The sequence below is a fragment of the Myiozetetes cayanensis genome, unplaced genomic scaffold (assembly GCF_022539395.1).
Source record: "Myiozetetes cayanensis isolate MyiCay16 unplaced genomic scaffold, myiCay2020 scf10, whole genome shotgun sequence".
NCBI lineage: Eukaryota > Metazoa > Chordata > Aves > Passeriformes > Tyrannidae > Myiozetetes > Myiozetetes cayanensis.
Window position 1 is genome coordinate 20,097,182 of NW_026086605.1, and position 24,066 is coordinate 20,121,247.

A 24,066-nucleotide genomic window follows, 5' to 3' on the forward strand; every position below is an offset into this window, starting at 1 on the left:
CGTAGGAAGGTTAACATGGGGCTCAGCCTTTCCTCCTGAGGATCAGCACCCCGGCAGGGACTGCTCTCACCAAATGGCTACTGACACCTCACATGCCTGCACACTGGCAGCCACTGCCCGTGCATGCCCTCCCGATCCACTTAGCCTGACCCCTCCGTTCCCAGACATTTCCTATAACTATGGATTCAGCTCAGAAGCCAACTATCAACCTTGCTCCCCAGAGAAATTTACATTTTCTTATACGGAAAAACTTGAGAAGAGGAACCACAACTTCCCTTGGCAGAGAAGCGGGGCTGTGGCAAGGCCACAGCAGCCCCATTTCCCTGTCGGGAATTCGGCAATAACATGCCCTCATGGCTGCTTGCAGGCATGTGTTAGCAAGTCCCAAAACATCCTGTACAGCCAAAGAGTGTTCACACCCCTCGGGCCCGGAGTGTCTGGTGCTCATAAAGGCTTCATTTTCCCACTCCTGCAGAGAGGAGCTGCCTGGGAACAGCGCCGGCCCTGGCCGGTGTGGGAGGGGACCTCTGGCTGCCCACCACCTCGCCCGGGCCAGGGTGCTGGTTACACAACCGGAGGAGCAGTACTGCACACTGGGACTTGTAGTCCTGGGGGATCTCATCTTCCTCTGCGTTGACTCGCACTCCAAGCAGCCTCCTCACAGGCCCAGGGGCTCTCCTTGCTGTCCAGCCCATCAGTTCCCCGACCCTTCGGGGCAGGAGTTGAGCTCTAGAACTTTGCTCCCAAGCCGGTTGTGCTCCCAAAGCTCCCCCGTGCATCCCTGTCTGCCAGCAGGCAGCAGGCCTGGCCCTCCCTTCTCCCGGCAGCCCCCACAGCACATGGATAGATGGCAGCGGGAACAATGCCGGCCGGCAGCATTGGCAGGGCTCGGATCACTCCCTGGCCACGGGCGAGCGGCACAAGCCCCGTCGGGCTGCCTGTCGTGCAGGGGGCCAAGAGAGCAGGACACCAGCACTTCAGGATATGTCAGGCTCCATAAGAGCCGCAGATTCTTCAGCGACGTTCAACACCTGGCATTTATAGGGGTGAGGGTAACTTCTAAAAAAGCCAACTCACTGTTGAGAGATACTCCATGGAAATCTTTCTTACAGACCAGGTCTTCTGAATATGCTCAGATCCAGTTTTTAAATTGAAACTAAAATCAGCAGTGCTTGTGTTTCACAAGTTTCAATGCCAAATGTATGCCAGGGCTTATCATTCCATAGGGCTTCTCACACTAGGAAACTTCATACCAGTGAGGAAAACTGACACATGCTAAATCCCAATACTTACTCATACTCTGTTTTAGCAGTAGAAATTCTTGAAGTAAATGGCAACAGGAGAGTTGGGTAAATCCAAACTACAGTGATGTCTGTGCAGCCTCCTCTGGAAAATAGTGAGTCAGACCCGTAAAAATGAGAAAGAAGTCTTAGACTTGAAAAAGTATATGCTGGAACAAACCTGGAGGGTAGTGTGTGAACACCACTCCTCACCAACAGCCACTGGTAGTATGATTGGCTTTTATGTAATTTAAGTTACAAAGAGTTCAAGAAACTTATCAATAAACATGTATATCACAGCACACACTACCTGTCAGTTGATTCTGATATTTCAGTTCAACGCTTTCCTTGTTCTTTCTTTCTCTGTAACATGAAACCTTGCTATTGCAAAATCCAACATTCAAAGAATTTTTCCTAGTTTTCCAGTCCATTCCTATTTACAGTCTAGTAAAAAATGTTTAAAGTGCAGTTCTGTCTGTCTTTCCAGTCAACATTCTTTCCATTCCACTCCCACTTCCTGCAGTTTCCTTGGGTGGCTTTTGCTTCGTACCACAATTGTCTGAATTAAGACGTAATGCTCTCAGTACAAACTGGGTTTACGCAAACAGTTTAAAACACAGCATGTGCCCAAAACAGGTATCTGAAGGCAGCTGGCAAAACTGAGCTTTACTATCAGCTGACACCACTCCAAAAAGTCAGAGGACCACCTGGGGATCAGAGGGCAGCAGTGCTGACATCAAGGCAGTTTACAATTGAGCAACGGTTTACAAAGAGTTAATCATCTGAAACTTTCAGCAAGCAGAAAAACAGAGCTGTAAATAGAAGTGCAGGCTCAGAAAGAAAACACAGAGGGGGCTGGATACAGAAGGGCCATAGGCAGCACAAGTACTCAAATACATGAATGAAAACATCTAAGGGCTGGAAGGACACGATCTAGAAGCAGTGGAGGGTGAGGAAGAGAAGGTTGTGGCAGCAAAAATATTCCAGGAATGGTGGAAATGGGGTGAAAGAACCACAATTTAATAACAAGACTTCCCTAGTATACACATTACTCTTCCATTATGCAATATTTAGACCTGTCCTCACGCAATTCAAACAAACTCCCAAGTTTTTAACCCCCTTATCAAGTGTGTAGGAGTCTCCTGGAATCCTTGTGATAGGGAAGGCATTGGTGCCTCACGCATCTCTAAGGTCACTGTGGCGCTGTGTGGATCTTGTCACAAAACAAAGTAGAAGATGTCAGGAGGGAAGTGTGGTTTTACATATCCATGACAAGCACTAGCCCTGGAGGAGCCCAGGATCTCTCACGCCCTGTCCAACTCCAACTCCTGTCCGTGAAAATGAGGATTTCTTCCTCATCAGAGAATCGCCAAAGTCAGCTGAGTTGTCACCGAGGTTTATGTACTGGCTGCATGGCCAGATGTGCAGAGCACCTGGTCCTCAGCCCTGGTGATGTGTGAGCACACACCAGTGTAACACCAGAAATTTTACAGCCAACATGGAACTGTTGTCTTCTGCAAGAGCAATCTCGCTATTAAAGCTCTGCTTTGTCCATGATGGGAACCATTCTTACTTAGCCCCTTGATGGCCGATGTCCAGTGCAGCCCCTCCATGAGCTGACCAGTTCTTAGGACAAGTCCCTTTGTGCTCCCTGCAGACAGAGCACTCTGTTTTGCAGGATCTTGGTACGTGAAGCCAGGGCACAGTACCTTGGCAAGTAAACTCCACATTGCCCAAGCTGTGAGCCACAGTTGCATGACAAAGGAGTGCAACACTGGAGCATTCATTTACAGGATGTATTTATTACACTGTAAAAAGTCCATTGGATTTGTAGCCATTTACTCTGTATATACACGGCTGTATTCCCACCCCAACCGCAGGTTCCTCTCCATACAGGATACACAGGGTTGGAGTCCCACCCATGCCCCTCCCAGTCACCAGGGGGATTTCCAAGATTGGAATTATTGAGAATTTAGCCAGCTAGTTGAGGGAGGAGGAGGGGTAACGGCAATGCAGCACTTGCCAGGCAGCCAGCTCTGCTCTGGCCATGAGGAGAGGGAAGAGCGGGATGTCCTTGCTGTGGGGTGGAAGCACAAGAATGACAACCTCGGCTGCAGGGGTGTTCTGGGGGCAGAAGGATGTGGGATCCCAACAACCGGAAGATGCACAAGGGTGAAATCTGTGCAGAGCTTCCAAGAGAAACCACTGCAGACTTGCTGGGCATCTGTCAGCAGGTGCTACAGATCCCCACATCTTCTCTAGCTGAAGAGGATGTTCTCCTAAGGAAGAGGGCTGGTCACCAAGAGGACAGTGTAGCGAGTGGCGAACAACACATCATTGCTGTGTAGCCCAGGGAGCAGCCCCCAAGTGCTGTGTGAGAGATGGCCATGGTGCTCTGCTCTCAGCATTTCCTTCTCATTTACTCAACTACGCAGAGCATTCTGGATTTGCTCTCTCCAACCAGAAAGCCTAATTATATTACAGGAGGAGGGAGGAAAGCTGTGCTGCCCCTATCAGACTCCCCTGCTGCCTACTCCATATCTGGCATGCAGATTGCTGTCATCTGTGTTGCAGAAGGAAAGCATGTGCCTACAGCAGGCAAGAAGCCCTGTGTAGCAAACTGGGAGCTGCACTGTAAGCAATCCACATTTCTAACAAAATTCTTTACCTGCTGAACTCAGGCATGCCCAGAGCCCAGACAAAGCAGTGCAACCACAAGAGTGAGCAGTAAAGCTAGGGATGGCTGGGGAATTGCCCAGGGACTGGACTGAATAATCTTGAGAGGCAGCACTGTACTGCAGCCTCTCTCTGGCACGATATCAATAAGTTTCCCCTCTTTACCAGATGAACTGGTGGCAGCTTGGTCCCAGGCTGCTGGGTGTGAGTGATGTCTAGCTCCTGAGATTGCAAAGGCAGGAAGGTCAGTGGAACTGGGCACCCCTCCAAGAAGACAGGAATTTATAGGCAGATTTCTAGGTGATGCCACAAGAAGGGAGAAGAACAGGATGTGCTCCAAAAGATTGTGGCAGCAGCCCTTCTGCTCAGGTTAGCATCATCTTCTAAAACAAACATGCCTGCTACCAGAGAACATTTGGCCATCATCCTCCACCCATAGAACCTCCTCAGCAGACAGTTCTCAGACACCCTCAAACTAATTGACTTCAGAGGTTGTCATGGGGTCAGTGGGCCGTGGAGTAGCTAAGAGGGGAACAGGAGAGGTGGCTTCAATTAGGGCTGGGTTGAGAATGATTGGAAGAGTCATAGGTGGCACCCCAACCTGCAGGGGAGACGCAAGAGGCTGCAGGATGAGCGGTGGCTGTGCTGTCGTAGGAGGTATGTCCGTAACGGGGCTTGTCTTCGTTGAAGCTGATGCTGGGAAAGAAGGAGAGGCAGAGGTGCTGATGGTGGGTGAGGCAGGGGCAGTGGGTCTCTCAGACTCTGGAAAAATGAAGAGACAAAATACATTGTTATACAGGTCCTGACAAAGTCACCTATGAGCTGAAAACTAAGCAGCACTGAAGATCAACTCAGGGGCCTTTTGAGATTTTCCCCTTCCATATACCTTCATATGAGGCCCTGAGGAGCAGGGGCCAATCACCCCAACAACCTCAGCAAGAAGGCCAAAACCTATCCATTTGGAAGCACAGCAGTTCACAACACTAGAGGCCCGATCACCACAGATGACGCTAAAGCAAGGAAAAGCAGATCCACGCCACCATGCTTGGAACGTGATTCCAGAAAAAAGAACAGGACTCACCACTGGCACTCATTTCACCAGGCTTCTCCAAAGGAGCCAGGTGGGTGGTTGATCTCACATCCCCCACAGGAGAAGGGGGCAGGGCAGACACTGTTGATTTCTGATGCTGCTGCTCCACTGGTATGTTAGGGACAGGATCTAGGAAGACAAAACATGCAGTGAGACCACACACCAGTTTGCTCACTCCTGCTACCCTCAATTTGCCTTTCTTGTGCCAAGCTCCCACAGCCTCCTGCAACTATCATTTCATGAGCTTCCCGGCACTCTGGCAGCTGTGTGCTGGGCAAGGTGCAAGCACTGGTCCAAATATGTTTTCTTCAGGTTTCCCAGCCTCTCATACCTTGGATGACTGTCTGTTTGAAGAGCTCATCCCGCAGCCGAGGTAAGAAACAGTCAATGCGCTCCCAAGTGATCTCCCAGAGATCTGAGTATCCTGTCCGTGAATCAGCACTGTGGAATATCCCAGCTGTATCCATTACAAGCAGCATATTCTTCAGAGACTCTGGAATGGCCTCCAGCTATAATCAGAGACACTCCTCAGGACACAAAGAATGGACACATAGCAATGAATAAAAGCTCAAAAAAAAAAAAAAAAGCTCGGAAACCATGGAACAAAATGATTTGGCAAGGATTAAAAGGTTAAAAAAATCCAAAAAATGCATCAAACCAAAACACTTTTCAAATTCAGAAGGTTAGAAGTGGTGAACTGTTGTCCAAAGCACTGCAGTACCATATTCAGCATCTTACCAGTAAGTCACTGGAGCCAGCATGCATGTACTTGTCCATAAAGTCTAGGATTGTGAGCCACAGGGCAGCAAAGGTGGTCAGTGAGAGCAGTGGGGAGAGATGCTGAAGGAACACCTAGGAAAAAACACAGCTCCTGTCAACAAGTAATATGAGGGCTGCTGCTCACATCTTGACAAGCCAGTCTTGCAAATCTGGGTTTCCTGTCCTTGTGGCAGGCTGGGAGCATGCACAGGCCTGGCCTGAGGGTGCCACAGGCCTCCACTCTTCTGGGCTGCATGTGGAGGACTGGATCTTGTCTCCTTTGTGAGAGGCCCCTGCAGTCTGCATCACCATGTCTTCCAGCCCATCCAGACTCTGCCTCAGGTCAGAACTATCAGCTTGTGACATGCATCATTTCACCATGAGAACAGACTGTGTTCAACTAATGTTGGGTGAAATACTTCTCTCTCTCTCCATCATAAAGTCACAGACTCTTTCCTGACACTTCCAAGGACATGGATACAGTTCTGGAAAGAAGGCACATTCCAGCAGCAGAAGCTGGTGGAGAAGCCCAGCACTAAAGACAGTCAAACTATCACCCTGAATCTATCCAGATCAGAGATGCTGAGAAGCAAACACAGCTGAGTTTGGTTTTCTTGAGGAACATGTTTTCCCATGAGCTTTCAGGCAGCAGAAGTGTGCTCACCTTGGAGAGTAGTGTTGAGGCTCTCATCCTAGTTTCTTCCATCCCACCAACATCAGCTGGGCTGATGTTCTCAAGTAGCTTGGTTAGCAGTGGGAACAGCACCTGTTGGATCAGACACATGGATGTTTTAGAGCTGAAAAATGACTGATGAGATTTGCCCAGATAACCTTACAGAACAGAGATGGATTTTGGGACTGATGGCTTCCAGGCAGAGAGTATGAGAGAAGCAACGGGAAGTGGACATGAGCCACTTCAGTACTCCAAAAGGCTCTGTGAGAAACCTAAGCAGAGAGGAACTTTTCACAAGACCAGAGTAAGGATCATCTTGTCTGCTGTGGTGAACCAGCTGCTCAAGAAGACAGTGCTGAAGAAGAATACCATTCTTCCACTCCTCACACAGCTTTGCTCTTCATAACAATACTTTCCTGCCTACATGCCCAGCCTGGAGGTTACCTTGTTGAAGCAGGATTCCCATTCCAGGGCATCCAGGGCCTGCAGGTCATGTACCAGGAGGGCCCGCTGCAAGTAAGTGAGTGCCTGCATCCGTATCTGGCGTCGAGCATCACAGCACAGCCAGGCAATACCTGCAAGAGAGGGATTCAGGGCAAAGCCCACAGTGAAAGTGTCACATGCCTACTTCCCCAGCCTAGGGTAAAAAGCCTAATGAAGACCTGGGGAAAAAAGTTCCAGGCCACAGACTAGCAATCTACTGTCAAGGCCAGAAACATGCTAGCAGCTAACTCATGCTAAAGATATCATTCAAAATCTGATCCAAATTCTTTTTCAATTACAAGAGACCCTAAAAACAACCTCTGCCTGCCTTCTGCAGTTAGTTCTTGGCTCATCAACTTTCCTGCCATTATTTTTGAAGTGTATCTGTTTGCTCTCATCACCAGCTTTACCCTGTAGCAAAGGACACCAGCAGTTGGACCACAGTGTTCGGGAATCCGCTGTGATTTTCCTGGCTGCCGTCTCCAGGTGTCGCTGCTCCTCTGCCCAGGAGCTGTAAATGCCGGCTGCTCGCGTGTGCAAGGTGTGCATGAGGTCCAGGAGCTGCAAGTACACGGCATGGTAAGAAACACACAGGACTTCAAATTAAGCAACTCTGATCTCTGCTCTTCTCCAAACCAATGTTAAAAGGCTCACAGCTACTGTACCCTGCTTTCTGTATGTACATAATCATGCACAGCTATAGAGGCGGTGTCAGGCCCAGCTGTCTGTGCCCTCCTGAAGTGGTCAAGTGCCAGGCATCTTCAACAAGATTTATTTCAGTTCAGTCACCATGTCAATCCCATCTGAGTCATTCCAATCACCATTCCAGTCACGCCAAAAGGAAGAATGGACTCTTTCCTGGCATACAGTATTGACTCTCCCAGGCAGAGGGATCAACCCCAGAAATTCATGCTGTCCAGGAACAACTTTCTGCAACTTTTTTTTTTTAACAAAAAAGGCATGAAGCACATGCAAAGTTCCCTCAGAACAGCTCCGTATGGGCACATGGCAGCACTCTAGTCAGTTTACTACTGAACTGAGGCCCAACAGCCTGACAGTAAGCAGGGCCTTCACACCTTTGAAGTACCAGCTGGAGAGCAATTACTCCCTTAGCTCAGTCCTCTCTACTTGAAATCCCAGTGCCTCAGCACACAGAGCTTTCCCCTTTCCACAAGCTCAGATACTCTGCCAGACTCCCTGCTAATCCTACATGAACCTCATGCTTCCAAATGCCCTTGTATCCACATCCATCTTACCTACTACAGTGATTCACAGCTTCAGACCTCCTCCTTGCTTTCCAGAGGATCTCCCTCTCCATTGCTATTCTGCTTTTGCCACTACAAACTGCAGTCTTCCTTTTTCACTGCAGAACCACACACTGCCTCCAGAGCCACCCTCTGATCCACTGTCACCCAGTGCCCACTAACCCAGGGTGCAGCCCTCCCTTGCCCCATAAAGAATCCCAGTAATTACCTAGAAAAGCCCTAAGTATGGGAAAGGAGAGGAGGAAATCCTTGCTATACTTACGTCCTGACTAACCTGTAAAGACACAGTGTGGTAGCTGGCAGGGATGCTCTCATCCTCATCCTCATCACTGTGTGTGTGTGCCTGGTGCTGGCTCAAGACCCGGGATCGCCGTGTGGAGCTCTCCTTTGGCTTTTTTTTTAACCGACTGGATTTACTGTCATACCTGTGGCTCTTCCCTCTCTTTTCCTGGGACTTGTAGCCTAGAAAGTAAAAGGCAGCAACATATCATATACACAGTCCACCACAAAATTTTCTGCCTTTCAACACACAGAGCAGCCACCTTTTGATATCCTCAGCAGAGGGCCCTGTCCTGTGAAATGACCACTGCCTGCTTGTAGGGGACCCAGCACCCCTCAGGGACAACCTTCAAGCAAGAGATGATACTGCTACCTCCATATCAACTCCAGACTTCCCCTCTATCCCAGGGAAGAGGGTAAGAATAAGGTCCCTGCTGCCAGCAGGAGCCGGGACACTCTTCTCATAGTAGACCATTTTCTGGTGTCTAGGGACTCATTCCCTGACAGTACACTTCACACTTCCTGCTGACTGGCTACCCCAAGCCCAATCCTGATTGTCACGTGAAGGGCCATCTTACCCCCATTCAAGCTCGCCTCCACGAAGATACGTATCGTTTTGACACACAGCTCGAAGTTCTCAGGTGTGACATGGGCAGCATCTCGCACGATGAAGGACAGGGACTCCACACATTTCATGAGAGACTTTGTGTCATGTGGGCCCAAATCCAACCCCACAGTCAGGCTGTACTGGTTGACGAGAGGAGATGGACCCAGCCTGCTGAGCCCAGCAGTGGATCTGGAGGTGTCGATGTCATCTTTCCCCACCTGCAGGGCACAGCAGGAGGGTAGCAGGAAAGGGTAGCATAACAAGCAGCACCTCATTCACATACAGAAAAGGCCTTTCTTCTCAAGCCAACAGATAATGGCTCTGTAGGATCCATTTCTCTTTCTTCCTCATTTGCCTCCAACCTTTCTCCTCTCCATCTGTATTTCTCCCCATCCTCCCTTTATATTATCAACTCATTTTAGCACTCTTTTCTACTGTCTTATTCTTTCTCCCCCTACCACACCCTCTGCTCACAGCCATGCCAGGAGTGGTCTTCCTGGGGCACCAGAAGCCCACTGGCTACTCACCACTAGCCAGCCACTGTTCATGACATCCACATCTGTCACCGAGCGATGCATCTTGCCAGGCTTCCCGTGATCCGTGTACACCTCGGAATCAGAGGTGTAGCCACGGTCCAGGCTCATGTCACTGGGATGATAGGAGGAGGAAACCTCGCTGTCTGACTGAGCACCTGCAAAACAAAAGGCATGGGATTTAGATCACAGCCAAATCAAGAGCTTGCAAGAGTAGCTGTGGATAAGGGAGAAGCAATCCAGATTAGTCAGATCAGCATCAGTCAGGAATGATTAGTGGGCCCTGGAGGAAAGCAGCCCAGGCTTCTCTTCCTGTGAGACCTGTTTCTCCCCTGTAGGCATGTTTTGCTTTCTCCTCCAGAGGGAAGGAACTTTCCATCCTCTCCTGTGTCACTTGTCAGCCTGACCGCGGATTTAAAAAGGGCAGGAAGTCCAATACTTCAACCCTGAGGGAAGAATCAGATGTACCATGAACTTTATCAACTACCAGAGGTGCTAAGTGCAGCCAAGACAACTCCAAAAACACGGCACAGAATTACGTGACTCACACAGGAATTACATGACCCCTCTGGGGACACTCAGCTCCACAGTAATACTGGCCAGGTCTTTCTCATGAACAGCAATCTACACTAGCATGTTCCACACCTGTCAGATCTACCTTCCCTGACATTTAAATTTCACATGCCCCAGTACAGAAGTCTTTGCAATGGATAAATTTAAGCTACTGATATAATGTTATTTAGAAGGAAAACCTCATTCTCTCCATCATTCTGCACTATCTAGAAACTCACCAAGACAGACAGAGTTGCTGTGAACACAGTGCACCAAACATTTTCAGGAGGTAAAGAACTAATATTCTGATGTGCACGGTGCCAAGTCAAGCAGTTTGCTCCATCAGCAAGGTCAGAAGCAATTAAATAAAAAAAAAAAAGAAGAAGAAAAGAGAGAGATGGGAGAAGACAGCCCAGCATTAACTCAGAAGGAAAATGCCATAAGTGTTTTACAAAACTGTGTTTCTCCCATCTGTCTAGCATAAAGCATAAGGACCTAGCAAGAAGTTCTAGAAAGAAAACAAAGCCTTCTGGAAAAAATCTTTTCTTGCTCTTTGCTTTAGAAGTCTGAAGATATCAGTCTCAAATACACTGCCAGCTGGCTAAAGCAAAACAGAACAATTTGCTGAAAAGACCATCTTTTTAACACAGTCAAGAGAAGTGGGAAGTAGTGGGTTGGTCTTGTGGGAATGGTTCAGGCACTATTAATACAAATGGATTTGGAAATAGAATTTTAAATAACTCTCTTTATGAGATCCTTAAAATAGGGACAGAAAGAGTTAGTCCCACAAAAGAAGCAAGTATGACAGGAGCAGCAGCTGGGTTTACATTACATGCCCAGATGAGAGATTATAGTACCCAAGGCACCAGACCACAACCAGCAGAAAATGCTCCTTGGGTAGATCAAAGACCTTCTACAGCTGCTACAACTGATATCAGTTTTCCTCCCACTGCTCCCCCAGGGACTAGCACCTGGATTGCTGCTCACTGAGTAGGAAGAGACGGCAGAGTAGAGACAGGGACAGACCATGAGGTAGGAGTGAACAGCAGGTGCTGGTCTTTAATCTTGCTAATGTAGTTTAATATCAGCTTTGTTTTCTTGCAGTCCCCTTTGCTAATTGAAAAGCCTGAGGAAGCAGCTGCTTATCTGGCAGGCAGGCATCAGATTTCCGAGCAAAAGCTGGTCTGTCTTACCTGTGTCGTTATCTGCCCTTGCTGTAACCTGCAGGGCTGCAGGCGGCTTCACCCCAGACCCGATACACTCCAGGAGGGTGAAGAGTGTGTACCAGTCATCCCCGGAGTGAATGTTGGCAGCATTGGTCTTCAAGAGCTCATGGAGGCCGTAGGCAACCTCATGGCTAACTCTGGACAGCACATTTGGCTTCATCATAAGGAGGATACGTAACGAGAGGAGAACCTGGCCAGAGAAGGAGACGGGAATAACAGACCCTATTACTTACACTCCATTCTCCAACATTGTACCCTTTCATTTATTTAGAGCTACTTAAAAATGCTCATGGTTGTCAGCTGCAGCACAGAAAGTTAAATATGGGTCCACCTAATAGCAGCTGGTTTCCTGTGTTGCCAGGTGTAGCCACAAACCACCCCAGTAACTGCGTTTCAAAAATCTCTTACCTGTGCACTGATTTCTTCTCGACGGAGGAGTCGAATGGCCAGTCTGAGCAGCCCCACCACTGCCCTCTCCACCAAGAAGCAGAACTCCATTGCATGGACACAGAGATGATAAAGGTGGTCTCGGACAGTTTGCCAGACACAGGTCACGCGGTCCCTAGCCACAGCAAGGAGGAGGGAAAGGGTAGGATAAAAGAAAGTGAGTCAAGCAGGATCCAGCTACCTCTCCCAGAACTCTAGTCAACCCAGTATTTAGTATCAATGAAAAACTCCAGCTGGGAGATATAAAACTAGACACACAGAAAACAAAGCTGTCAAATTTCTTACTCATTACTTGCAAAGCAATCAGGTGGGGGAATTCTCCCTCTGGAATTTAGTTTATATTCTTCAGATTTCAGAATATCAAGCAATAATTCATGAGCTAACAGCCATTCTGTTTGCACATGCTAGAGTAGAATTGTTAAGCCCTGAAATTACAGCCACATGCTGCTTCAGCTGGCAAACCAAGCACATAAGGAACTCATTCCCTGAACCCAGGCAGCAGCTGCAGTGAAGCAGGGACACTGCAGTGAATGTGCATGTATTTCAAGGTCGTACCTATTCTCTAGAACAATCCGCAGAAGCATCTCCAAGCAGAAGGCTGCATCCTCTTCATCATACGTCTCCTCATCAGGAGTCACAGAGATTAGAGCCTGGAAGAGCCAGGAAATTTTTGTGAATCTCAAGCTCCCAGAAATGGGGGACCAACAGGTGAGAACTAACAGAATGCTTTTAGTCTGGCCAAAACTGTATTCCACTGTCTGGTGAAGTCATGCATTGTCTATCAAAAATGGATAGAGGTCAAGCTAACTATATGGAAAAAAGATATCTTTTTTATTATGCAAGATGAAGGATCCAGCAGCTTCTTGCTAATAATATGTGAAGCAAAGAAAAAGGAGATATACGTAGGAATGACTACAAATACTGGAGCTATTCCTCTCAAGCCATCAGCTTGCATATGAAGGGAGAATTCCTGACATAATAGGAGTAGGAACAGAATGTTCTCCCAGAACTGAAATGACACTCCCCCAGGGAGATGAGCTTCTCTAGCCCAAAGGCTAATGAGTCCAGCCTTATTACATCTCCCACAGCAGCCAGGTACCACACTATGAAGGGTGACATGGTCAAATATTTCTGTACAGCTCTTGCCACTAGAGTGGCCTTCTAGAATGCTCTGATTAGGCACACAGCAGACCCGAAACTATGAAAAACTTTAAGCTCCTACACAGAGTTTCACATACTTTCAAACACTTGCCAAGAGTCCTCAAGGCTTTTAGAATGCATTCCACAATTTAATGTTTTCTTCTACTACCAACTTGTGGCTGCCAGCACAGAAGTTACTTTTAACAGCTGAATTAATGATTCATTTCATATCCCAGATAGTTTCAAGACCACCTTTGGGACAGAGGAGCTAGGTGAGTACACAGCACATATCCACAATCATGCTTAGCATACTTGTTCTATCACCACTCCAGTCCCTTGCCCAGTATCTCTCTCACCTTCATGAGCTCCTGGAGGGATTCCAGTTGGAGGAATTTGCTTTCTGTGATCAACTTTTCCGGATCACATTGCTGCAGAAGACAGAAAAGAGGACACTGCATCTGGGGAATGTGGATGGCATACAAACAGATCCTCCAGAAACACATGATATTCACAGGAAACATACAGATAGTGGCTTTAACACAATTAACTGGAGAAAAACTCCTGCCAACTAGTTCACTCTTTAACATCAATTACTTTTAGCAGACCTGATCTGTGCTAGACAGGTTTTGATAGGTAAGTCCACACACTGGTGAACCCCCAGGTTCAGATTTTGTTGGCACCATATGCTTTAACACTGTCTTGGAAAAGATTAATCATTTGAGAAGTCATTAATTTGTCTTCAAATACAGGACTATGACGCCAAGGGCAGATCCCAGCCTCTTGTGAGGAGTCATTCCTTTTTTCATGTGTACAGAGCAGCACATTTAGCTGACAATCCAGATATGCTCCTCTATAGTTTCTTACAGTTCCCAAGTTCCCTGTTACCTGCAATACTGCTTAGCAGCATGTATACTTAAGGTTCTGTTGCCTGTTACCCACATAGTATTGTCACCAAGAAAAAAAGCAGGTTCTTCTGCAGCCTGTGTGTTACCTTTATGCATTCCAAAGCCGCTCGCTTTGCCTCCTGTGTTTCCGTAGATGGCCCTCTCATACCAGATTGCTCTGTCCCACTGAGGGTGAGCCAGCTAACAAAACTCAGTACTGTTGATTCACCACTGCAAATCAGAGGAGATCAGCATCAGTAAGAAAGAAAGCGAGAAACCATGTTATTTTCCACCTTTGGTACCAAAAAGACTTCTACACCACTCACCGGTTAGACGGTGTCTCCTCACGCTGCAGATAGATTTTGCCATTAGGATCCACAAAGTCTTCAACCTGGAATACAGACCATGACATGCATATGACCAATTGTCCACCTCTTTGTAGCCTTCCCCCCAGCCCCGTGATGTTTCTCTTAGGGATGAAATACTACACTGAACTGCAGTGTATGCAGTCAAACCAGCTCTTCACTCCCCTAGCCTGTCAGTGAAGTGTCACTCTTATCTGGCAACACCAATGCTGTGCTCTAATACTTCATACCTATAAGCATGTCCCTCTTCACACAATACTCAAAATGTGTTCAAGTAAAATAAATGTTGGAATTTCTCAAATCCAACGTTTTTGTAAAATGAGAAAAAATGAAATCCTATGAAAGAAGCTTCACATAACTCGAGCACTACACCCTTCACAGGCTTCCAAGTTCTGTACACATTTTACCAAAGTGAGGCCTTCACAAGAGAGGTCTCCTCCTCTTGGAATTGGCTCTATGAAAAGCCAGCACTTCCCACTCCTCTAACTCTTCAGTTATTACCTCCACCATGGCCTTGGGCAGCAGCTCTGCTCGGAAAAGCTGTAGCATGGCCTCCATGATGTTTTTCCAGCCCTCTCGCAGAATGTCACCATGGCGATGGGCCAAGTGAAATACAGTCTTTGCTGCAATATGGGCCTTGGGATTACTTCCAAAAACAGTGGGCAGGTTCTCAATAGACTGCAGGAAAGAAGAGGTGGTGACAATCAGTCAGAAAGAGATGTTTTCTTTTCAACAAAAATTAGGGCAGATGCTTCAGAATTGGTTATGGAAGACAACAATTCTCTGTATGATGCTTGGATAACTCCTCAGCTCATATTCACTTTGCACAAAAACAAACGACAAGATGGCTTACCTGATACAAGCTGAATCACTGAACCACCTAGACATAGGGTCCCCAAGAATGACAAAAACACAGAATATTTTGAAAGCACTTGCTGAAAACTCACTAATTATCCTGCTACAGAAACTCATTTCAGGATCAATGCCTTCTATAAAAACTGCCACATTTACTCTGGAAGCAGCAATTACATTGCTCTGCTGTTAGAGAAGGAAACTAGGGGCAAGAGCATTTCTGACTTGCAAAGTTACTCCTACCACTACTTAACAGCAAGATACAAAGTAAGAGTGATGGATCCTGACATACAGTATCTCTGCTAATAATTACCGGATCACAAATCCTCATAATCTGTTCAACGCACTCACAGCTTTTCAAAATACAAGAAGAGTGCTAAGTCATTGCAACCAAGCAAGCATATGCTGCCAAAACAAGAAAAAAACCACCAGTAATCATGTGAACTATTATCAGACACAAACATGCTCCATGTTCTGCAGTTACTTAAGGTCATTGCAATGTTCCTTTTGACAAGAGATGGGCTTTGCTGTTCTCTTGCTTTTGTGGACAAAATCCATACTTACTCCCCCATCAAGAATGGAAACGAAGACATCAGATAGGATGGATTGACTCTCTCAATATCAGACCTGAAGTTCAGAAAAACTAGTCCTTGCTTCAGCCAAACTGTTATCAAAATGGATCTTTGATCTAGAGGCAAACTCCGTTAAAAGTCCAGTTTGAAAATCTGGCAGGAGTGTCACAACCAATTTGGTTTTTTTCCTCTATTGGTATGGGGAAACCCCATGAACACATACATTACTGGAGTCTCAAAGTACAAACAGCAATATGCCTGATTTTGCACTGTGGTAACAAGCCACAACCACTGAATTAAAACACACAAGTTTTGCTACTACTTATTCAGAGTCAGTACGAGTCTTAAATGTGGATCATGAAGAAGGGCACTTGTTCTTCTTAAATCACTTAATCCCCCTCCATGCTCCTTTCCATTCATCTTCTTTCAACCAAAGTGGCCGTGCATAGCAAATGCAGTGCATGGAGAAGATGCCTGCTCACCAGGATGATCTGACCTGGGAAGTGCCGAGCTGCTAAGTGACACTTTGATGTTCTCCCTTGTTTCCTAACAGCTGCTCTTTGCTTTGTCTCCTCAGTCCTCTGAATAAGGCCCCTCCTTCTCCCTTTCCACCAGACTGTCTTTAGGTATTTGTTCAGTTGTCTTATTCCACTACTGCCTCCAATCCTTACAGGAATTTAGGACAGCAGAAAGCAATTGGTGTACTTGGAATCTGGCCAAAGACAAGAACTCAGCCTTCTTCAAATCCAGAAGTCCTTTATTCTATGCCATCGCCAAAAGACATGCTTGCTTAATTTACACAGACCTCAAACTGCTCCAGATTCCAGTCTCACAACTAGATGGGATGCAGCTGGCAATAGCTGGTGCATCTGAGGGCTTAGTCTAGTTGCTTCTACTGTGTAAATCTGTGTCAAACTGTTGTTTCCTGGCAGACATTGCTCTGTTTGTATTATCTATTGGTAGTCTTGAGGTCTGGTATGCCTGGAGAGGATCAAGGATTGCATCTTTACTGTTGTGAGCTGTGGAGGAAGAGAGAATCTAAAGCAACCTCACTGCTTAGATTTCTTTGTCTCTTAAGAGTCAAACTAGCACTTTTTCACTGTTACAAATGCCAGCATGCAAGTGATACAAAGCATTTGGCCCAAACCATTCCACTTCCCTACAACCTAGTTCCACCAACTGCATTAATTTGCAGGACTGTTCTCTTTCTCCTATCCCTTTAAGGGATTTAAAATATTCACCTGTCTTGGCCTTTTTACTCCCATGCTTTCAGTCTTGAATCATCTTGCTTCCCTTACGTGTGGCAATTCTGTTCTGCTCACTGTAGGTCTTGTGCTGGTTCTGAAAGCAATGCTGTGAGATTCTTTAGGAGTTCTGACCCTTTAAAAGAATTGCTGTCAACTTCTCCTTAGTAAAAAGCATGGTCTGTCACATACTGTCTATCAAACACCTTGGAGACAAACAGGCTGATGCTGTAACACACAAACAGATTTGGGCAATAAAAACTTACACCAACCACTGCATCTCGAATTTATTCTCACACCATAACCCAGGGAAATGGTCTCTGGGGCTTGCCAAAAGTGGGGCAGACAGCCGATCTTACTACCAGACTCCACACACTAACTGACAATTCAAAGCATTTGTTTTTCTAATCCCTCTGTGCTTATGCTGTGAATCCACACACAACCCCTACACTTTGGAAGTATAGCTCTCAAAACATTCCCTCTTGGCACTGCATAAGCCCTTTAACTAAATAGTCAATATCTGAAATGTATAAACTTGCTTGGGATCACAGGGAGATTTAAGTCTCCTCAGATCAAGCAGGTGAAATAAACACTTCTACATCAAAGCATTCTGTTTCTGCATAAACTGCCACTTGCGAGTGAGTAGAAGGAAATCTGCATATTTGAACCTGTCCTATGGCAGTCTCACTTCACTACACACTTTCCATTGCTTCTTCCAGAAAACTGTAGGCAGGGGCTGATAGATACCTACAGATATCGTGATAACTAAAATAAGCAAATATTACTGGCTTAACAGAGAAAAAGAGCTCCAATATACTAAAGCCATGCTTCTTTCCCCTCCTTGCAAACTTACCTCACTGCTGAGGGCTGTAAACTTGCAGAGAGAAATTATGAGATTGTCAAACACATCACTAAGGCCATAGTGAGCAGAAATCATTGCACATTTCCTGGGGAAAGAAATAAACAGAAAATAATGTACTAAGCACAGACAAGTCTGTCTGCAGGACAGCTAATCAGAGACCCTCTCTGTTGACATTTTAGACCTTCCTCTCCACCCACTCATAATGAAGGCTGATTGTATAGAAGTCTACTATTATCCTTCAAATCATCTCAATGCTTACCAATAGATCCTCATATTTGCCTGTGCTGATGCATGGATCTCTTTAAAAAAGTGAGTCTAAACAGATAGACCACTTTCACCTGAGCATTATACCCAATCTCCTGTACTGACATAAGAGAGAGTTGCAGGGATTGGTGGTAGTGTTCAAGGTCTAGTTGCAAGAGATCACAGCCACAGCAGTGCACTAACAGAGCTTAAGGAGCTATTTGGTGTGGATCTAAGCATGACTAAAGACGGTTCCAATAGAGTTACTCATAGATGGCAAGTTTTTTGAATACTGGTCATCTGGGAAAGAAAAAAAGAAAAATCCCCCATATCATTCAGCCACAGCCATGACCTCATATACATGAAAGGTTTTGTTCATATACACAGGTTTTGCCAGCATCACTGTGCAAGTTAAGAGTGATTTCCCCCCCAACCCAATTCTAAACAGCTCAACTATGTCAGTAGGTCTTTTAAATGCAACCATGTTGGAGTTTAAAAATATGTACCGCAGGCACTTGGATTTATTACAACACAACAGTCAAGCCAAACAGTGAGTGGCAACCAAGAGAGGCCAAGATGGGATGAATCGATACAAATGACAGAACAAAACTAAAGGACTGTAGGTCACAATAAAATGCTTTTCAATTGCTAGGAAAAATAACAGTTGATATTCACTGTGACAGCTCCAGCACATAAACAGGAGCCAACGGCCACACCTTCTACTCTTCTGGGTCTTCATGAACGCAAGAGTTACCTGAAGCCAGAAATAGCCTTCTGGATTATTGTTTCTTCTAAGCTCTTGTCAAAAACATAAGAAAGTGCTGCAATGGTTGGTCCCCATGTCATGGTAAAGAGATCATGGTCATAGCTTCCAGGAGGCACATGGAGAAATATTCCCTCATCAGTGGCACCACGATGTAGCAGGACATTCCAGATATAGTTTTCCTTCACCAGGCCCGTCTGTTCTTCTGGCATCACTATCTCATCATTTCTACAATGGAGGAAGGCAGAAAGGTTGAATTTTTCCTTCTGAGCCAAACCTAACATTTACACCTTTTATTACATGGTCCCAGAGATAAGCAATACCTATTCTAGAATGATTTTGCCAGCTCCTGAAACATTCTCCTGAAGCTTCCCTGCTTCTCCTGCCCCTCTCTGATATCCTGACTATGAAGTCTGATGGCTCTCAGAAGCACCCAGCAGTAACAGTGTAAGGATAGTATCGAAGAAGCAGCTACCAAACACTAGAAGAGCAAAATGCAACACGAACTGCAGTTAAATGAAGGAAATTTTGGACAGCACACTGGCATAGCTTCAACCCCATCCCAACTCTCACTGTGTTAAAGTGCTCTCTCCCTATCTCATTATTCCCAGATTAAAAAAAATTAAATTGTTATATCACTGCAGTCAACAGTCAAGAGTATCTTTCTATAAGAATAATGAAAATATTCATATTATGCCAAAATCAAATATTAGAAAGCCAAGTAGTACAAAATTAAAGATAAAACAATAAATCAAATGTATGATGGGTGATTTATAACCAGGGTACCACAGCTCTTTAATCTAACTTGGATAAAACTACACAGTAATAAAATAATCATGATTAATATCAAGTACTGCTTGCAATCACAGGTTAAAATATATCAAGCCTAACTACATACTCCCTAGACTTAGGTAACATTGCACAAGAGAAAATCCTCTGCAAATGACCAACTAATTGAAGAAGAGTCTCAAAACCACTAAGAATAGTAGATTGCAGCCAATTTGGAAAGTAAAAGCCTTTGTGCAGCAATCAAGAAATAATGTCCTTTATTGCCAAAGAAGCGATTTTCATGTGCTTAATGACAACTATAAAAAACACTCTTGATTTATGCATAAGTAATAAGCTCTTCTCAATTTCAGGTGCCGGCATATTTTGACAAGATGCTATTAAAACTGAGATTACATAAGAAAGTAAGTTTGCAGTCAACAGCTTATTTTTTCTAAGAACTCGTATTTGATTAATATTAACAGAAGCAAGTGAATGGGTTTACTTGGAAGGTCTCAGGACATGAAACTGTGCTCAAAAATGAAATGGTGAGATCCTGAACAGATCATACACTACTTCATACAGCTTTCAGTCTGATTTCCCCCCCCTAATAACACAAAGAAAACAAACAGTTCCTCAGTCTCAACTATGACACTGGGGCAGTCTGTCTGAGATGGAGCAATACTGAAATTATACACCAACTGTCCTAGTCACAGAACATACTGAAATAGGTCACGTATCTGGTGAAGGGGCAATAAAGGGGAACAGACTGGGACAGAGGCACTAGGCAACCAAACGATATGAGGATATTCTCAGGGTAACTATTCAAAACATTAAGAACATCCTCAGGGAAGAGAAGCCAATCAAAACTAGAGCTCTATTTGAAAGCTAGAGCTACCTCTTGAAGAACTTCTAGATATTCACTACAGGCAGCAACCCCACCTTCCTGGAGAAGGCTCAAACGGGAGGGTCACCCTAATCACACTGCCCTGCTTCCAGCACAAGCTACTGCAGACAGAAATCAACTGAGAGTCAGTCACATCCTGTCTCCTCAGAGATGTAATCTGCTCAGCTTCAAATTGGCTGGGCTTTGATTTACTGATAGGCTAGATTTTTAATCTATTATTGAAGTTCACTGTCCCAAACCAGCCTGTGCACAAAAGGGCTTCAACCACCAGGAATGCTCCTCAAATACTGGTCAGTGGGCCAAGAGCTTTAGGGGTGGCAGAAGAGATTGGTGCAGATAGCAGCCTCATGTGAAGAGCTCAAAAGCAGAATATATTAAACTGAGACCTGGACACATTATGTCAGGGCACCAATGCAGTCCTGGGGATGAGATAATATCTCTCAAACCACATAAAAAGTTCTAAAGGAGTCTAAAGGCCTGGTCTGGAGAACAGAGCCTTCTTAGATACAGCATTCCATATGTGCTGGTCTTGCTCAGCTGTTCTTTTCCATTTTCAAAGAAGTAACAGATTTTCTAACTTTATCTTAAACTCTGTGGATTAAAATACCATGGAAAAAATCTGAAGATACAAATCCAAGTGCAATTGCTGCGACAGGCTTGTTACTACAGCCCCACATGGAGCTGGAATTTGGTTTGAGGCAAACAGGCACATGATCGGTGAGTTGCTTTCCATACTCTCCAGACATCTCACAGACCTAACAACCCTAGTTTGTATGCTCTCTGCGTACAAGGAAATGACAGATTGATTCTTACTTGATGGCATGATACATGTCTTCCAGTATGTCCTGTTCAAAGTCTTTGCCTCCATTCACGCCTTTCAGGTTCTTCCGAAACTCCTGAAAAAAGTTACACCAATGTCAATTCCTAGTATCTCCAATTATAAACTCTTTGGCTAGGAGCAGTACTCCACTTGTTTTCCATGGGTCCAGAAGGAGATTTTCCTGCATTCTTTACCATGCAGCCTCAAAATTCAAAGATTAAATGCTATTCTTAGAGGAGCAGTGTCCAGCAACTCCTGTCTATGCTCACAAGGAAAGAAGGAAAGAACAGAGACACAACATAACACATGCTTAGTTAATGCTGGACATCAGAATGACAGGTCTGTATCAGAATGACAGAATTGACACTCACAAGACTTGAACTCTCTAGAAGCTCACAGCAATACAACAGTCTTCTCTATCTTACTATGTCTTAGTATACAGTTTGCTCACACAAACAAAAGCCTCTTGATAAACACAGTAAGTTGTCTGCTAAGCTCATATTTCTTCAGGTTGCCCCTTGTCCACAACTCCCCCTCAAACTATACTCAACTTTGGTGCTGCACAACAGCTTACTGTATACCTGAGTGAAGAATGCCAAGGAAAAAAAGAGAAGGTCATTAAGATAAAAAGAGTCACTACGTTGTTATCAAAACCAGAGAACACAGACGCCTACAGTGGTAGCACCCACCTCCAGAGTCATTGGGACGTTCTGCTTGCGGACATTGTGGTTGTGCTGGTCAGTGTTCAGCATAATAACTGCATAGGCCAGGGCAAAGCAGGCATCACTATTAGCAAACGGGGACCCGTTTGATTTCTGAAAGGCAAATATATGCACAAATTAGTCCTACAGGAGCAATGATACCAGTGATCAAGACAGCCATTTTCCTAACAGTACAGAATCATCTCTGGGGCAAACAAAAATCCCAGGCTCCGGCTCCAGCTTCCAAAAAGCACCCCAGAAATCTATTTGCCACTGCCACCTCGTACAAAATAGCTGCTGCTTGCAGGGTACAGTAAGCTTATATAGGCAGTTTGATCTGACATGTCCATCGTGGCAAGCAGATGGACACAAAAGAACACAGTTTTGAGCTTTCTGCCCACCAAGTACACACCCTCCAATGTTCTGTGAAGGCTTCTAACAGTCTCTGGATTACAGGAGCCTCTCCTGGTAATCTAAAGGCCTCTAGATAAAGTCGTAAAGCTTCATCCAGCCTTAAACCTTGGAAGCTGAAAGTCCTGCAAAAAGAATAAAATGCAATGAGAAGCTGAAACAGGATGGGAAAGGTGGGATAAACTTACTAATTACAATCTTGTTTGTTCAGACAGTAAACAGAAGAGGATGAGGAGAGAAGAAAAGAAATATACCATGAACAGGCAAAAACCAATAAGACAGTCAACAACCCTACAAGTGTTTATGTATGTAATTATCTCTCCAGTCTTCACAGAGACTGCCCCGACAAAAGGAGCTCAAATATCATACTATTATACGTATCTAAGGTGTTACCATATGCAAGAATTTGGCATGGCAGTACACAGAACCAAGTGATATAAATCCAATGCCTCCAGGAACTACTGTTCTATTGCCTTTTTTAATTATTCTTAACTTTCACCCCTTCCTGACTAAAGAGATACAGAAAGATACTCACCCAACAAAGCTTTCCAGCAAGTCTATGTTCTTGCGGTCACTCACAAATTCCCCAATCATCTTTTTGTCAAGGCGAGGATTTTCCCGCAGCCACCTGGCCACTTCATTGTTGTCGATGGGGGTGGCAAGAAGGTTTTTCTCCTGCAGAAACTGTATCCCTTTCTTTGGCTTTTGGTTGAACTGCTCTGTTCCAGTTATCAGGAGCTGAAGGAGACATTCTGATAATTACAGCTTGAAGTGCATTTCTTACTTTAGATTGTTTTTAACATTTGAACCAAAAACAAAATAGAAGAAAGATCAGTCTCAGCATGATCAAATTCCTGTACTGTGTAATCCATGAAGAAGGCTAACCAAGAACAGAAAACCTGCATTCATCACAAGGATTCACTATCAAATGATTCTGGACAAAGCAAGCATGAGCTGCCATCTTTGAAAAGCTTTAACGTTTACCCAAGCAATAAGCTCTGCTATTCCAAATGCCTCAACTGCTCTAGTACGTAAACAAAGCAGATGAAGGTCTCTGATGAACTCTGGACACTTGGCAACGTCAACCCCACCCAGTTGCAAAGCAGCACTGCTCTATTGCCATCTCCTACCCACTCTGGCTCCAGGCTCTCATAACACTACCTCGCCATCAGGAGATGTACAGCAAGAATCCTTGGCACTTATTCAGCAGGTGCAAAGAGGAAGTGCTGCAGAAGCTTAAACTAAGAACCCGAAAACATTCTGCTAGTGAGACACAGTCCCAGGAACATCTGGTATTCCAGCCTGACAAGGTAACCTATAGGCTGAGAAGAGCAGGTGTATTTTTGACTTTGAAGGGAAGTCAACTACCCTGCCCTGCTGGGAAGCTAGGCTGTGCCACAGTCACGGTGTAATAAAACAACTGACTAGGAAAGGGTTAACTGAATGTTCTTGGTGGTGTTCAGAAAAACCAAAAGCACAAACAATGGTATGAACTTTACTAAGGAACCAGAATAAATGTCAGTTCCCTGTTAGCTCCTATCATGATCAAACTGCTAGCACTGACCTAGTGAACTAAATTCGTGACCATCATGATTACTAGCTCCCCTGGGATTTCTCAGTGCCACAGATGCCACCAGCACTCTGCTTTTTGCTTCCCCTACCTATGC

At 45.3% G+C, this 24,066-nt stretch overlaps 1 protein-coding gene across 6 annotated transcripts in view; it reads right to left on the reverse strand.

Annotated features, from left to right (window-relative positions):
- Positions 1-3,062: 3,062 nt before the first annotated feature.
- GBF1 (golgi brefeldin A resistant guanine nucleotide exchange factor 1) overlaps positions 3,063-24,066 on the reverse strand; it is a 107,192-nt gene continuing 86,188 nt past the window's right edge. For 4 of the 6 annotated variants that reach the window (XM_050305700.1, XM_050305699.1, XM_050305698.1 and 1 more), the window contains 23 exons: positions 22,935-23,137; positions 22,401-22,524; positions 21,977-22,102; positions 21,281-21,363; positions 18,787-19,023; positions 17,781-17,874; positions 14,761-14,937; positions 14,221-14,285; positions 14,002-14,125; positions 13,367-13,438; positions 12,426-12,520; positions 11,832-11,985; positions 11,391-11,613; positions 9,640-9,803; positions 9,084-9,330; positions 8,489-8,688; positions 7,372-7,522; positions 6,923-7,053; positions 6,470-6,571; positions 5,785-5,898; positions 5,378-5,555; positions 5,038-5,175; positions 3,063-4,718 (listed from right to left, as the gene is read on the reverse strand). In XM_050305700.1, the coding sequence (XP_050161657.1) occupies positions 4,432-4,718; positions 5,038-5,175; positions 5,378-5,555; positions 5,785-5,898; positions 6,470-6,571; positions 6,923-7,053; positions 7,372-7,522; positions 8,489-8,688; positions 9,084-9,330; positions 9,640-9,803; positions 11,391-11,613; positions 11,832-11,985; positions 12,426-12,520; positions 13,367-13,438; positions 14,002-14,125; positions 14,221-14,285; positions 14,761-14,937; positions 17,781-17,874; positions 18,787-19,023; positions 21,281-21,363; positions 21,977-22,102; positions 22,401-22,524; positions 22,935-23,137 (3,489 nt within the window). In that variant the 3' untranslated portion in view covers positions 3,063-4,431. The remainder of the gene's footprint in view (positions 4,719-5,037; positions 5,176-5,377; positions 5,556-5,784; positions 5,899-6,469; positions 6,572-6,922; positions 7,054-7,371; positions 7,523-8,488; positions 8,689-9,083; positions 9,331-9,639; positions 9,804-11,390; positions 11,614-11,831; positions 11,986-12,425; positions 12,521-13,366; positions 13,439-14,001; positions 14,126-14,220; positions 14,286-14,760; positions 14,938-17,780; positions 17,875-18,786; positions 19,024-21,280; positions 21,364-21,976; positions 22,103-22,400; positions 22,525-22,934; positions 23,138-24,066) is intronic. The other 2 variants (XM_050305701.1, XM_050305697.1) reach the window with 1 other exon arrangement.